This window comes from Lactuca virosa, chromosome 1 (assembly GCF_052849685.1).
Source record: "Lactuca virosa cultivar CGN04683 chromosome 1, Lactuca_virosa_CGN04683_v6, whole genome shotgun sequence".
In the NCBI taxonomy this organism is placed as follows: domain Eukaryota; kingdom Viridiplantae; phylum Streptophyta; class Magnoliopsida; order Asterales; family Asteraceae; genus Lactuca; species Lactuca virosa.
In genome coordinates this window covers 104,558,043-104,570,471 of record NC_136426.1, presented here as the reverse complement: position 1 = coordinate 104,570,471, position 12,429 = coordinate 104,558,043, and the positions used below count along the sequence as shown (strand labels likewise).

General features: G+C 36.3%; 2 protein-coding genes across 2 annotated transcripts; one reads left to right on the top strand and one right to left on the bottom strand.

Moving 5' to 3' along the window:
• The first annotated feature begins 251 nt into the window (after positions 1 to 251).
• On the top strand, positions 252 to 1,786 carry LOC145106031 (uncharacterized). The gene is made up of 4 exons (XM_079043081.1): positions 252 to 483; positions 867 to 968; positions 1,088 to 1,248; positions 1,492 to 1,786. Exons 1-4 carry the CDS (start codon positions 390 to 392, stop codon positions 1,609 to 1,611), a joined length of 477 nt encoding a protein of 158 aa, XP_078899207.1. The 5' UTR covers positions 252 to 389; the 3' UTR covers positions 1,612 to 1,786.
• Positions 1,787 to 2,400: 614 nt separating this feature from the next.
• LOC145155034 (uncharacterized) lies at positions 2,401 to 5,296 on the bottom strand. Its single transcript, XM_079075572.1, has 2 exons — positions 4,646 to 5,296; positions 2,401 to 4,469 (listed from the first exon to the last, which is right to left on the bottom strand). The coding sequence occupies exons 1-2, from the start codon at positions 4,979 to 4,981 to the stop codon at positions 2,736 to 2,738; spliced, it is 2,070 nt and encodes a 689-aa protein (XP_078931698.1). The 5' UTR covers positions 4,982 to 5,296; the 3' UTR covers positions 2,401 to 2,735.
• Between the last annotated feature and the right edge of the window lie 7,133 nt (positions 5,297 to 12,429).

Here is a 12,429-nt window from a genome sequence, read left to right as displayed (position 1 = left end):
TAGTTAAATGGGTCATGTTTGGGTTGGTGTATTTTGATGCGCCACTCGTCAACCTACGACCTGTCAACCCAATCATGACACGATTACCGGACCTACTTTTGTATATTTTCTCTAAAATTTAGAGTTAGTGATTAGTGATTAATGTGTCATGAACGATTTGATTGTAATAATTTTTTTCCCTTCGATCTTTATATAAATCTAAGATGCGCAATTTCCATTTGAATAGAAATTGGTCCAAACATGGAAGACTAAGTAGGAAATAAACATGGAGCACTAAATAGTAAATAAACTTAAAATTAGTGTACAACATTACTAGAAGTATCATCTAAACTCATCGAATTATTGCTTTGCAATTGCAACCTCATCTCAGATTGAAGGATCCAAATCCAATGGAAGGAATTCGAATCCGGTTGTTCATCGTGCTTCTTTACTTTCTCTCCATAACCGTACCTTCCATCTACGCCACAGATTTCAACTACTGCAGTGAGTTTCTAGTTTCATCTTTCAGTGTTCTGCGATTTAAGCATCTCGAATTTTGCATAATTTGATATCGAGTTTGGGTTGATTTCGATTTAATAATGCGTTATTCCTAATTTTCTGGGAATTTTTGTGCTTTTTGGGAGACTGATAAATGGGGAATTCGCACAAACTTGATCTTAGATTTTGGGATGTAGTTCTCTGATTATAGTGTGTCAATCAATACCTATTTCTTTTCAACTGCGAAATTGATATCATCGATTTTGTCGCCAAAAGAAAATTATTCTAACTACGTTTTTTTTTAATTAATCACCATAGTTTTGAATTTTGATGAAATAATGGTCTTATATATGCTTATTATTTTAATTTTAATATTATAATATATGTAGATAAGAAGAAAGAATATGCCGTTAAGGTAAGTGGAGTTGTGATCAGTCCTGACCCGATAACAAAAGGCAAAGTCACCTCCTTTACTATTTCTGCATTCACAGGTAAGTTGTTTATTTATTTATTTATTTTATTAATTAACAACAAACCAACGTTTATTTTTATATCCTTACTTGAGTTTTGCTTTATTTTTTATAAATTTATACTCATTTTTGGCATACAGATAAAGCATTATCTAGTGGGAAAGTTGTAATCGATGTTGCTTACTTTGGATTTCATGTCTATGGTCAGACCGGTGACCTTTGCGCCGAAACATCTTGCCCAATTCTTGCTGGCGACTTCACCATTTCTTATTCCCAACTCTTGCCTACATATGCTCCCCCTGTAAGTGGGTTTTACTGATACTGAGTGTTACAGTGTGACTTGAAATTTAGTGACCTGAACGAATAACCTGATCAAGATTGAAGTGGAGAAACCTGAATGACGATTTTAAAAGGATAAGTGTTTGGAGTAGTTAATATGTGTGTTGTTTTATTGCTTTCCTTCATTGCTTGTGTAACTCTGACAAAATAAAAAAAATCTTGTGGATATGATACAATAAGTAATAATGCGGTTTGATGAATACAGGGTTCGTACACACTTACGTTGAAGATACAAGATGGTGATAAAAATGAGCTCACATGCATCAAATTTGATTTCAGCATTGGTTTCTTCTTTGACTCCAAGAGAGGACTCGCGGATACTTGAGTTCTTGAAATTCAATACGAATATCTTCATGTTCATTATCTTCGATGGTTTTATATGACTGATTATGGTTATTATGTACCGATTTAAATGTATGGATTGTATATAGAACGTGATGATTCGCTATTAAATCGTATATATTTTTAAGAAAAAATAAAATAGTTTCTTGTTAATGAAAGCGTGTGACTTTCCCATGAATGAAAGATAGCATTAGAATTTACAATATATACAAATTAGAAAGAGAGTGGGCTACAAGAATAACATGGGCTAACTATACTTACTAATGGCTATCTAAAATACTATAGAACACATACACTAATAGTTAAAAGAATCATATAAGAGGTTGCTTGGGAATTTTTCCTATACAGAAGTGAAGAATCTTTCCACGTGCTCAAACACTAACTTTTAGAAAAGGTTGAAACTTTACAGCTAACATACCCATCAAAATTGCAATATACCCTACAACAATCAAGAACCCTAAATACCAATTGCCCCAATTTTGGGAATTGGAATCAGAAAGTTCCTTCATATCCAAAACAATCGAGATTTGAGATATGACCATTACCCTACCCCCACACCTTTTGGAACTCAAAAAGTTCAAGAATATATTGACAACTCAAAAGGGTATTCTTCTTTTCAAGATATATACCCCCGTACAACTTCAAATGCACTAGTTACAATCAATATGGAGGAGATAATACAAGTATACAACCATGGATGACGATGTTCATGTCAACTAAAAATGGTGGGCTTTCCAACATATGTACAAACTCCTAATTCATAAAGTACAACTTACTTAAAAGATAATTATTATCATTACAACAACTACAAAACCAACGTATAGCTTTCATTACATATGGTACAACTCATAACAGTCATATTAGACATTCCAAGTTAGACACTTAAGACATATACACAGTTAAGACTTTTACAAACAGTTCCCTCTCCCCATAAAACAAGGGAAAACTCAACACACAAAGTCAAAGACTTTGAAACCCCATTTACATTTAACCTTAAAAACACTCAATAATCACCACTTTTGTGATTTTCCATATTCAAACCAGTCAGGTACAAGAAACATTAGTAAAAAAAAGCTCACAGCTTTACCCCGATAACTCACATGTCCTCTATATGACAACCTCAGTTACCGGTGCTGACGTGGCATCGACCACCACACCATTAGTGGCAGGTGGTGGTGGCGACTGAGTGTAGTGAAACTCGATCTGTAGCCTGTGATGAACTGGACTTGAAGAAACCAAACCTTTTTTGATATCTGCTTGCAGTTCCCTTATAGGAATGGCAGCCAAGAAGTTCTTAATATACTCCTTACACGATTCTTTTCCATAGCAAATCTTATCGTCGGAATCACTAGGTTGCTCAGCTGCCGGAGTCTGCTCGCCGGAATCCATGGCGGGAAGTCTGAAAATTGCTGAGCTCCGATCAAACTTCAAGATATAAGCTTGATTGCAACCTTCAAAGAGTCGTTCCCCTAAAGTGTCAATTATGTAATAAGCATCTGAATCGACTTTCAATACAAAAAAGTGGTCGTTCCAGCTAACTATGTAAACTTGAGGTTCGCTGTTTGTAGAAGCTTCTGATTCATGGCTAATCTCATCCCACATGTTATCAAATGACATTGCTTCGTGTAAAAAGTCAAAACTACCCTCGTGGAGTTCATCGGGGTGAAAAAAACCGACAAAAGATTTTCCGGGGATGACGGAGAGAGGGCGGAGATTGGCCTCGAGGACGGTGTCAAGATCAAAATGTTTATCTGGAAATCGGACCATGTAAGTTTCGTTATCACAGAGACGTCTCCATTCTGATGAACCTTCTCTGATGAGAGAATCAAATTGGGATTTAATCGGCATCAAATTGTGATTGTTTTGGAACCAATCGGAAATCACCGTCACAAGGGCGGTGCAAGCGCTTTCTCCGGCGGCCTCTTCACTACGTTGATCTATAGAAGCAAAGAAAACCTCCGTCTGAAGCTTCATGCACCCATCTCGGCTGATTATCTCACTCTGTTCCCAATTCCCGATTGCAAAACTGTCGTCCCCAAACTCAGAAGCCGGAAGAATTACCTGAGGTAGGTTAACTAGAGACTTATCGGAGCTGAGTTGCCGCCGGTCAAAGTCAATATCATCTCCACCTTCTTCACCGTAATCTTTCTTTAACAACGGTTCGCCCTTCGGTGGTGATTTGAAATTTAATTTCCTCTTCTTCCATGGTAAGATGCTGCGTTTCGGAATCTGAGTTATACTCTGTTCAGAACTCGAAGCGGTCGGGTCATTTTCCGGTGAGCAACGCTCACTCTCATCGGATTTCTGGTTACTATAATAAAGATTGTCCTCGAAAAGAGATCCACCGGCGTAATTTGCATATGCCAACGTGCCATAGCTAAATGATTTCCGAACGTTAGCATTCTCGAACGATTCGCCGTCTCCGGAATCATCGCCTGATTCAGAGTCAACAAGATTGGAATTGGAATTGGAATAGTCACCTTCGTCACTCCTGCTTTCGCTAATTTCATTATCATCCTCGCCGGAGGCTTTTTTGCCTCTTTTAATCGAGACGTACTCCTTGAAGATCTTAACTTTTCTTAATCCCGCTTTTAGTGCTGAATGCTCGTCTTTATCCCCCGATGAAGTTTCCGATGATTGATTTTGAGTTTGAGCAGCTCTCAACTCCATTAAACTGAGTGATACATGAAGAGATGGATGAGGCTCCGTCGATCCGGATGAAACAACAAGAGGGATATTGAGTTCGAATTCTTTTTCGTTTGCAGAAGTAGCAAATTCAGCAAGATTCAAGTAGGCTTTTCCGATTAAAGGAACCTTGTTCTTCAGCCCTGTGTTTGATCCCTGGATTAAAGCAAAAAAATCCGATATCTTAGTAAAAGCATATGATAATTCCGAATATATTATTCAATTAAACATAATCCGATTGAAATTCAATGCATATACATGAAAAGAAGATTCAGAACAATGTTAAATAATTATTAAAAATAAATTAAAAGGGGAGAAAATAAAGAACTCACAACTGTAAATCCAATCTCCCATGGAAGAAAGTCATTTTCTTTATACCCAGAAAGGGTACAAACTGAATTGAATTCTTGATCCCAGAATACAACACCGTTCGGATCAACGATTTCCCCTTCTCTTGTGAAATCCCTCTTCGCTGTTCTTCTAAATGAACCCAAAGTGATCTTGGGCCCTTTCCACTTGATTTCCACAACCCTACGATTATCCTTCTCTAGGTCGGAATGTAGAGGATCACAATTCGCACCCTCCATCTTCTTCACCACCAATTTCACCTCAAATTTTCTTGATAAAAGCGGCGGCCATGGCCGCCATTTCATCATCTTTACCACCATTTATATTCAAGATCGAAGATATACAGAAATTGAAGACGTGGGAGTTGTTCTTCTGGACTTTGAAAGCTTATTTCAAGAAAGAAGAAAGATTCAATGCGGGTTATTGTTCAAACTTGTGATCTAGTAATCTTGAGGTGTGGGTTTTGTTTGAGAAGAGAGGTGGATGGATTTGAGAGATGAGGAGGTGATGTTGTTTTTTCGCGTGGGTATAGATGTAGAAACAGCGGTGCAAAGGAAAGTTAGAGAGAGAAAGTCTGAGGGATATGAATCTATGATCATATGATACTTCATGAGGTGGTATTTCCTTGGATAAAACTTCAAAATTCAAAAACTACGGTTAAATACGAGAAAAACACTCTTTCAAATAACCATTAATAATATTTATAAAAGGTCACACCAAATTTGGGCTTGTTATATTAAACATAAGACAAAACTGCATTTTTGGTCCATGTGGTTATCCAAAAAGTGTGGATAAATTACCAAAATGTATTCAACTTGCATCATTAGTCTAAAAGCTGAAATTTTTTGTGGTTTTGGTCCCTGTAAATTTTAAAATTAGTTAGAAAGACAATTTTGCCCTTCCATTTTGTTTATTGTATTTTTTTATGTATTTCAGTAATTCAGTAATTGAAAAAAAAAAGCAAAAAGAAAATATTATCATCACCCTCCCACCCCTACCTCTTACACCGATAACCCTGCCCCTCTGTTACTGATTTAATTCACAATCATACACTGATACACATACATAAACTATGAACACAATGAAGTTCGGGGAAAATATTATGCATATTCAACACATATGAGCACACATAATGAAGTTTTGGAAAAACTGATGCAGATTAAACACACATATATGCACACACACACACACCTCTCTCTCTTGTGTCTCTCGTTCTCTCTTCCTGATTCAACAAACATACACACACGAACACATACTGATAAACCATATTGAGAACATTGATAAGCCATCACCTCCCTCTATTACTCTCTTTCTTAAGTCTCTCATTCCAACAAAGGATTTTCACCTTCGGAGCTACGTTTTCATTCGGTGAACCTCCAAGAGCGAAGCGACCATTAGTGTATGTTTGTAGTTGTTCAGATCCGAGGTTTTAGAGTTTTTAGATGCTCAGGTGGTGTCAATTTCTGTGTTCATCGGTGTATCTATATGGTGAAGGTCTGATTTTCAAACACTTGTTCAACACCATTATTCCATATCTCAATTTCTTGAAGGCCTAATCTTCAGATTCTGATTCAATTTCTTGAAGGTCCAACATGCAGATTCTGATTCTTCAGACATGGGTTTTAACTTGCGGTTGTTCTTGTGTGTGATGAACCCAATAGAGAAAGGGAGGGGTGGGGTTTACGAATTGGGAGGGTGGGTTAGGATGATTTAGAAGATTGACCCCATCTTTCATTAGAATCGCTTTTTAGGGGAATTCCATTTGAGATAAAAAACTGCTCCAGTTCTAGGGAATCATTTCAATGACGGTGGTGGCTTAAGGTTTTTTAAGGTGGCTCTAAAATTATGTTACCTGGTGTTTTTGTCATTGAAGGGATGAAGAAGACGATGAGAGAAAGAGGGTTTTGCAAGTGAAGTGTGTGTGAGAGAGAGAGAGAGAGAGGATAGGGGTTACCAGTGGAGAGGGATGGATGGGGTAGGATTTTATTATTTTTTATTTTTTTAAACAATTAAATACTAAAATTAATAAAGAAAATAGAAAAAACAAATCAAAGGGTAAAAGAGTCATTTCAAATTGTTCAGGGACCAAATCCACAAAAAGTTTGTGATTTTGGACCAATGGTGCAAGTTGGAAACTTTTTGGACTCCATCTACAATTTTTTGCTAACCACAGGGACCAAATTTGCAGTTTAGTCTAAACATAATAGTAATAGCTATTAGACAAAACTGCACGAATGGTCCCCGTGGTATGTCGAAAATTGCCACTTTGGTCCAAAAATGTTTGGACTAGCATGAGAGGTCCAAAGTTTTCATTTTGTTGCAAGTTTGGTCCAACTTACTTTAAACTTTTTTGTAATGACGATTTTACCCTTATTATTTGCTTTTTCAGTTTTTTTATTTATTTAAATATTTTTATGATTAAAAAAAATAAAAAGGAAAATACTTCTCCTCTCTCTCTCTCTCCATCTCTCTCTTTATCTTTCTCCATCTCTCTCTCTCTCTCTCTCTTCATCTACCGCATATACTGCTCATCGGAAACCACTGATGCCACCGCCGGAAATCGTCGTAATCGTCGGAAATCGCCGCCATCGCCTGAGATTCATAACGCCAGAAACTCCACCCACCATCTCTTCAGCCACAAAGAAACAGATCGTGATTACATCGTCATACCAACAACATCTAACGTCTCTAAAGATCCAGCTCCCCATCGTCACAGTCATCCTTCTTCTTTGACTAGATTATGGTTTTGCCTCAGCCTAGCGTCATGAAAACCCTATCCATATCTATCGCCCCAACCTTCTTCGTGAAAACCTTACACAGATCTACAAACCTCGAGTTACAGCGTTGTCGGAATGCTTCAGATCTACACCGAAATGACACCACTATCTGCTATGAACCATCACCTCCGACGAAAGGGCTTAGACCACCTATTTTTTTCTGGAAAAATCAAGAGCTCGTACCATCTTTTGTTGCCATTCAAGGGTTCAAACATTTTTATCACCGGAGGCAACTTGTTCAGATCGAAAACTTCCATGGCAGGCAGAGGTAGATCTGGAGTGGAGCACGAATCTTCATGTCGACTTTCAGATCTGGAAGCTGTTGTCGCCACTGTGAAGGGTTTCAGAACTCACTTACAGTTTGCTAAGGAACTCTCCTGAGAAGGTGATGTGAAGATGGTGAAGATCGATTGTACTCACAAGAATAGGTTGCTAAGGAAGATAGGGTCGGAGATCTAGGGTTTGTTGAGGAAGATGGCCACCTCTTTAAACTCGTTTTCCAGGCCGTGGTGGTCATGACGTTATGAATCTCAGGCGATGACAGCGATTTCCGACGGTTACGACGATTTCCGGCGGTGGCATCGGTGGCTTCCGGTGAGCAATAGATACGGTAGATGAAGGAGAGAGAGAGAGAGAGATAAAGAGGGGGGGAGAGAGAGATAGAGAAAGAGAAAGTGAGAAAGAGATAGAGAGAGGAGAAGTATTTTCCTTTTTATTTGTTTAATCATAAAAAATTTAAATAAATAAAAAAACTGAAAAAGCAAATAAGAAGGGTAAAATCGTCATTACAAAAAAGTTTAAAGTAAGTTGGACCAAACTTGCAACAAAATGAAAACTTTGAACCTCTCATGCTAGTCCAAACTTTTTTGGACCAAAGTGACAATTTTCGACATACCACAGGGACCATTCGTGCAGTTTTGTCTAGCTATTACAAATACATAAGAGAATGCAAATTTATTTATTTTGTAATTTATTAAAGACAAATCTGCAAAATTGGTCCTTGTGGTTTACGAAAATCAGTGGATAGGGTCCAAAAAGTTTCCGACTTGCATGGAAGGTCCAAAATCGAATACTTTCCGTGGTTTTAGTCCTAAAATTAAGAAATTTCTGTGTTTTTGGTCCTAGGGAAACCTGAAAGGACGATTTTACCCTTCTAATTTCCTTTTTGTATTTTTTGTATTTTTATTTTAATCTTTTATCAATTAAAAATAGAAAAGAAAGGAATGAACCCACTTCACACTCTCTCTCTCTCTCTCTCTCTCTCTCTCTCTCTCCGATGACCAAGAATATCATGACTCAGACTCTTCCTCTCCTTTCGTATACTCCTCCCTAAACCCAATGACACCACTATGATCCGCTAAACCCGTGGTCATCGGCACCATCGTCGGCCACCGCCGCAACCCCATTTGGTTCGCAATTTGTCCCGATTAGCCTTCGAATGCCATAACTCACCAGAATCGATTCAATCCATGACTGTGGGTGTTGGCGTTATTCCATCTTTCCGATTTGAATCTGGCGGCGATTCTGAACCCAGATAAACCTATTCATCTCATACTCAAATCGATTCAATCTATGAATGCATTATGGAAGGACCATATTCTGAATCTTTTCATATGATTAATCTAGATGGGTTTCTTGGTCAAGAAGAAGATAGGAGAGACATGGAAGTCTTAGTCAAAATATGCATCTTTTATGTTTTTAATTTTTTTATTATAATATTAATTATTACTAAATAATTTATTTTCTAATCAATTAATATTATTTTTTATACATATTGTGTTGGAAAACATATTTCTAATATAAAAGAATAACTTACAAATAGATTTTAAAAAAATATATGCAAATCATACTATTTAAAAACTATGTCCAATGTAGGATATATGCAAAAACTATAATTCAATATTCCTAACAACTAAAAAACATAACTATCTCTAATACAGAATGTGCAAAGAGTCGACTTCAATATTCGTAAAAACTAAAAAAAAACATAAATTAAAATAACATAATCATGATATTGAGCCATCCTCAATCATTTCTATGTAACAAATCTTTTCTTCTTCTGTCATCTTAAAAAACGCCCGAGCACGAAATTGATCTTTGCTAAACATGTCAATCGCCTTAATTCGCTGTTTGACATTGATATTTGGCATGTGTTGTATATCTTCGATAACTTTATCTATCATATCACATGCTTCCTTATTTTCTTGCCTTCCTATATTGAATATTGTTTCATTAAGTTTTTCACCAACCTCCTTGAAAGTCTCTTTCATTTCTTTCGCTGCTTCCTTATAAGAGCTTTCCGTGTCATCCGTTGGAGGCCTTTTGCGTTTACTATTGACACGAGCAATTTGTTGCGTCTCTTCAACAATCTCTTCCAACCCTTCCACATCAACAGGTGAGTTTCTTTGTGTCTCTTCAGTCACATCTTCACCAAGATCAGTAGCTCCATGACCAGTAGCTCTATCCTTCCCAAATATTTTACATAAGTTATCAAATTGAGGAAATGGTTTATCGCGAAAACATGCAGCACCTTTACGACTCTACAAGAATGGCACAAAATTAATTGGTTACTATTCATTCACAATATATTTTAATGGTGCTAAAAATACTACAAACTTCATCATTGTAGTACCTTTATGTATTCATCCCAAACTTCAGCATCGGCAGTAACACAACATTTATCCGTATCCCAGCCGAATCCACTCGTGTTTGTTCCATATACCATGTCGTGCACGATGTTGAAATGGTTTTTCCATGTCTTCATCCTCGATTTAATATGAGGCTCTGCTTTCAAACCCGAGTTAGGAAGACTCACATCTAGTAATTGTTGCACTGCCTTCAAATACCCGGGTTTGAATCCGTTGTCGGCACCACCATACTTTCCGGATACATGTAACTCCAACAATGCCTCAATTAACTTTGCATCCTCTTCAGTAGTCCATGTGTATTTGTTTCGTCCTGCCATGTCTACAAAAAAATTTACATAATAGATGTTTGAAATATCATACAACAATCTTAACAGCTCCTGTTTGTGGCTGTATAACACAACCAAAACTTAACTAATTAAGCCGTTTTTCGATTCTAAAACATAGACAAGACAGAGAAGTACAGTTTGAAAAAAAAATCGCATCATTCTGAGCTTTTATAAAGCTTTTATGATGGTTCAAAGTTGGACAAAATTTATAAAAATTGTTGAAATATTATGCAGCAATCATAACAGCTCCTGTTTGTGGCTGTATAACTCAACCAAAACTTAACCAATTAAGCTATTTTTCGATTCTAAAACATAGACAAGATAGAGAAGTACAGTTTGAAAAAAAATCGCATCATTCCGAGCTTTTATAAAGCTTTTATGATGGTTCAAAGTTGGACAAAATATATAAAAAGTGCTGGAATATTATGCAGCAATCTTAACAACTCCTCTTTGTGGCTGTATAACTCAACCATAACTTAACCAATTAAGCTATTTTTCGATTCTAAAACATAGACAAGAGAGAGAAGTACATTTTGAAAAAAAATCGCATCATTCCGAGCTTTTATAAAGCTTTTATGATGGTTCAAAGTTGGACAAAATATATAAAAAGTGCTGGAATATTATGCAGCAATCATAACAGCTCCTGTTTATGACTGTATAAGCCAATCAAAACTTAACCAATTAAGTTGTTTTCCGATTCTAAAACGTAGACAAGATAGAATAGTAAAGTTTGAAAAAAAAATCGCATCATTCCGAGCTTGTATAAAGCTTTTATGATTATTCAAATTGGAGAAAAAAACCTGAAATTGTAAAAAAGAAAATGCTTTTGTTCTTTCAACTCAAGCATAAACAATGAACAAATAGCAATTGATCATCATTGAACACTTATCTACATGATTCAACCACCAAGATCGATTTCAACATAGGAAGATTCAAACATGCAAAAATAAGCAATTCATAGCAAGATTAACATATTCTTGAATTAGAAATCAAAAACAAAATTCATAGCAAATTAGCACATAATCGACCAACAAAGAGAATCAGAAAGAAACATGAAGTCATACCTTCAACTGGAAGATGATCGATGATGCCAAAATCGACCAATGCTGCTACAAAGAAAAGTGAAGGCGTGAATTCCAAGTTTCGAACAACACAGAGGAGTAAGGCATATGTAGGGCAAACGAGAATTTCTTGTGATCGTGGGCCGATTCCATGATATCCGGTACCGATTGTTTGAAAAAACTCGGAAATTGAACGTGATGTGGATCGAATTGGGGGGGGGGGGGGGGCGCTATGAATTCTCCGCTCTTTTTTTTTTATTCTCGACCCACGCCTAACTTCTTTTTCTCCCATTTTCTCTTTTAAAAATAGAGAATTATTTTGATGGAAAAGGAATTTATTTATTTCCCAATTCCTTGTTTTTTTTTTAATAACCAAACAAGGGAAAAGTAATTAATTCTTTTTCTCTGCTTTTATTTCCCTGTACCAAACACCCCCTAAATATTTTGACAACTCATTGAGTAATCCGATAAAAAAAACTATCAAAAACCCTAACAACTCTCCTTGCAATCAAAATCCTAGGTGGCAAAACTTTCTCTCACTATCTTAGCGAACATACAAGAAGCAAATGAATGAAGATTTGATTTAGTTGGTTGTTGAGAAATTGTTCTTTTTGCTCTCTTTGAATCAACTATTAAAGATTATATGTCTTGCTTATATGTTATCAATACTAGATACAACACTAAACAAAATATTGGTTGAATAATTTTTGGTTCATGTTGTTCTAAATGGATCCAGATTTTGGGAGTGGAATATTAAATTTTAATTTGTTAATGCTTCTATTGTCTATATTTATGTGTATATGTTTGTACATCAATCCATAACAAAAATCATTATAACCTCGACCATCAAGGAATGTTTTGAGCATCGAACAATGACATTCTTTTTCTTCATTGTTATACTAATCTTTGTTAATATTTGAGGAGCTTGTTGCTCATTTATCATTGTCGGCCTTCTT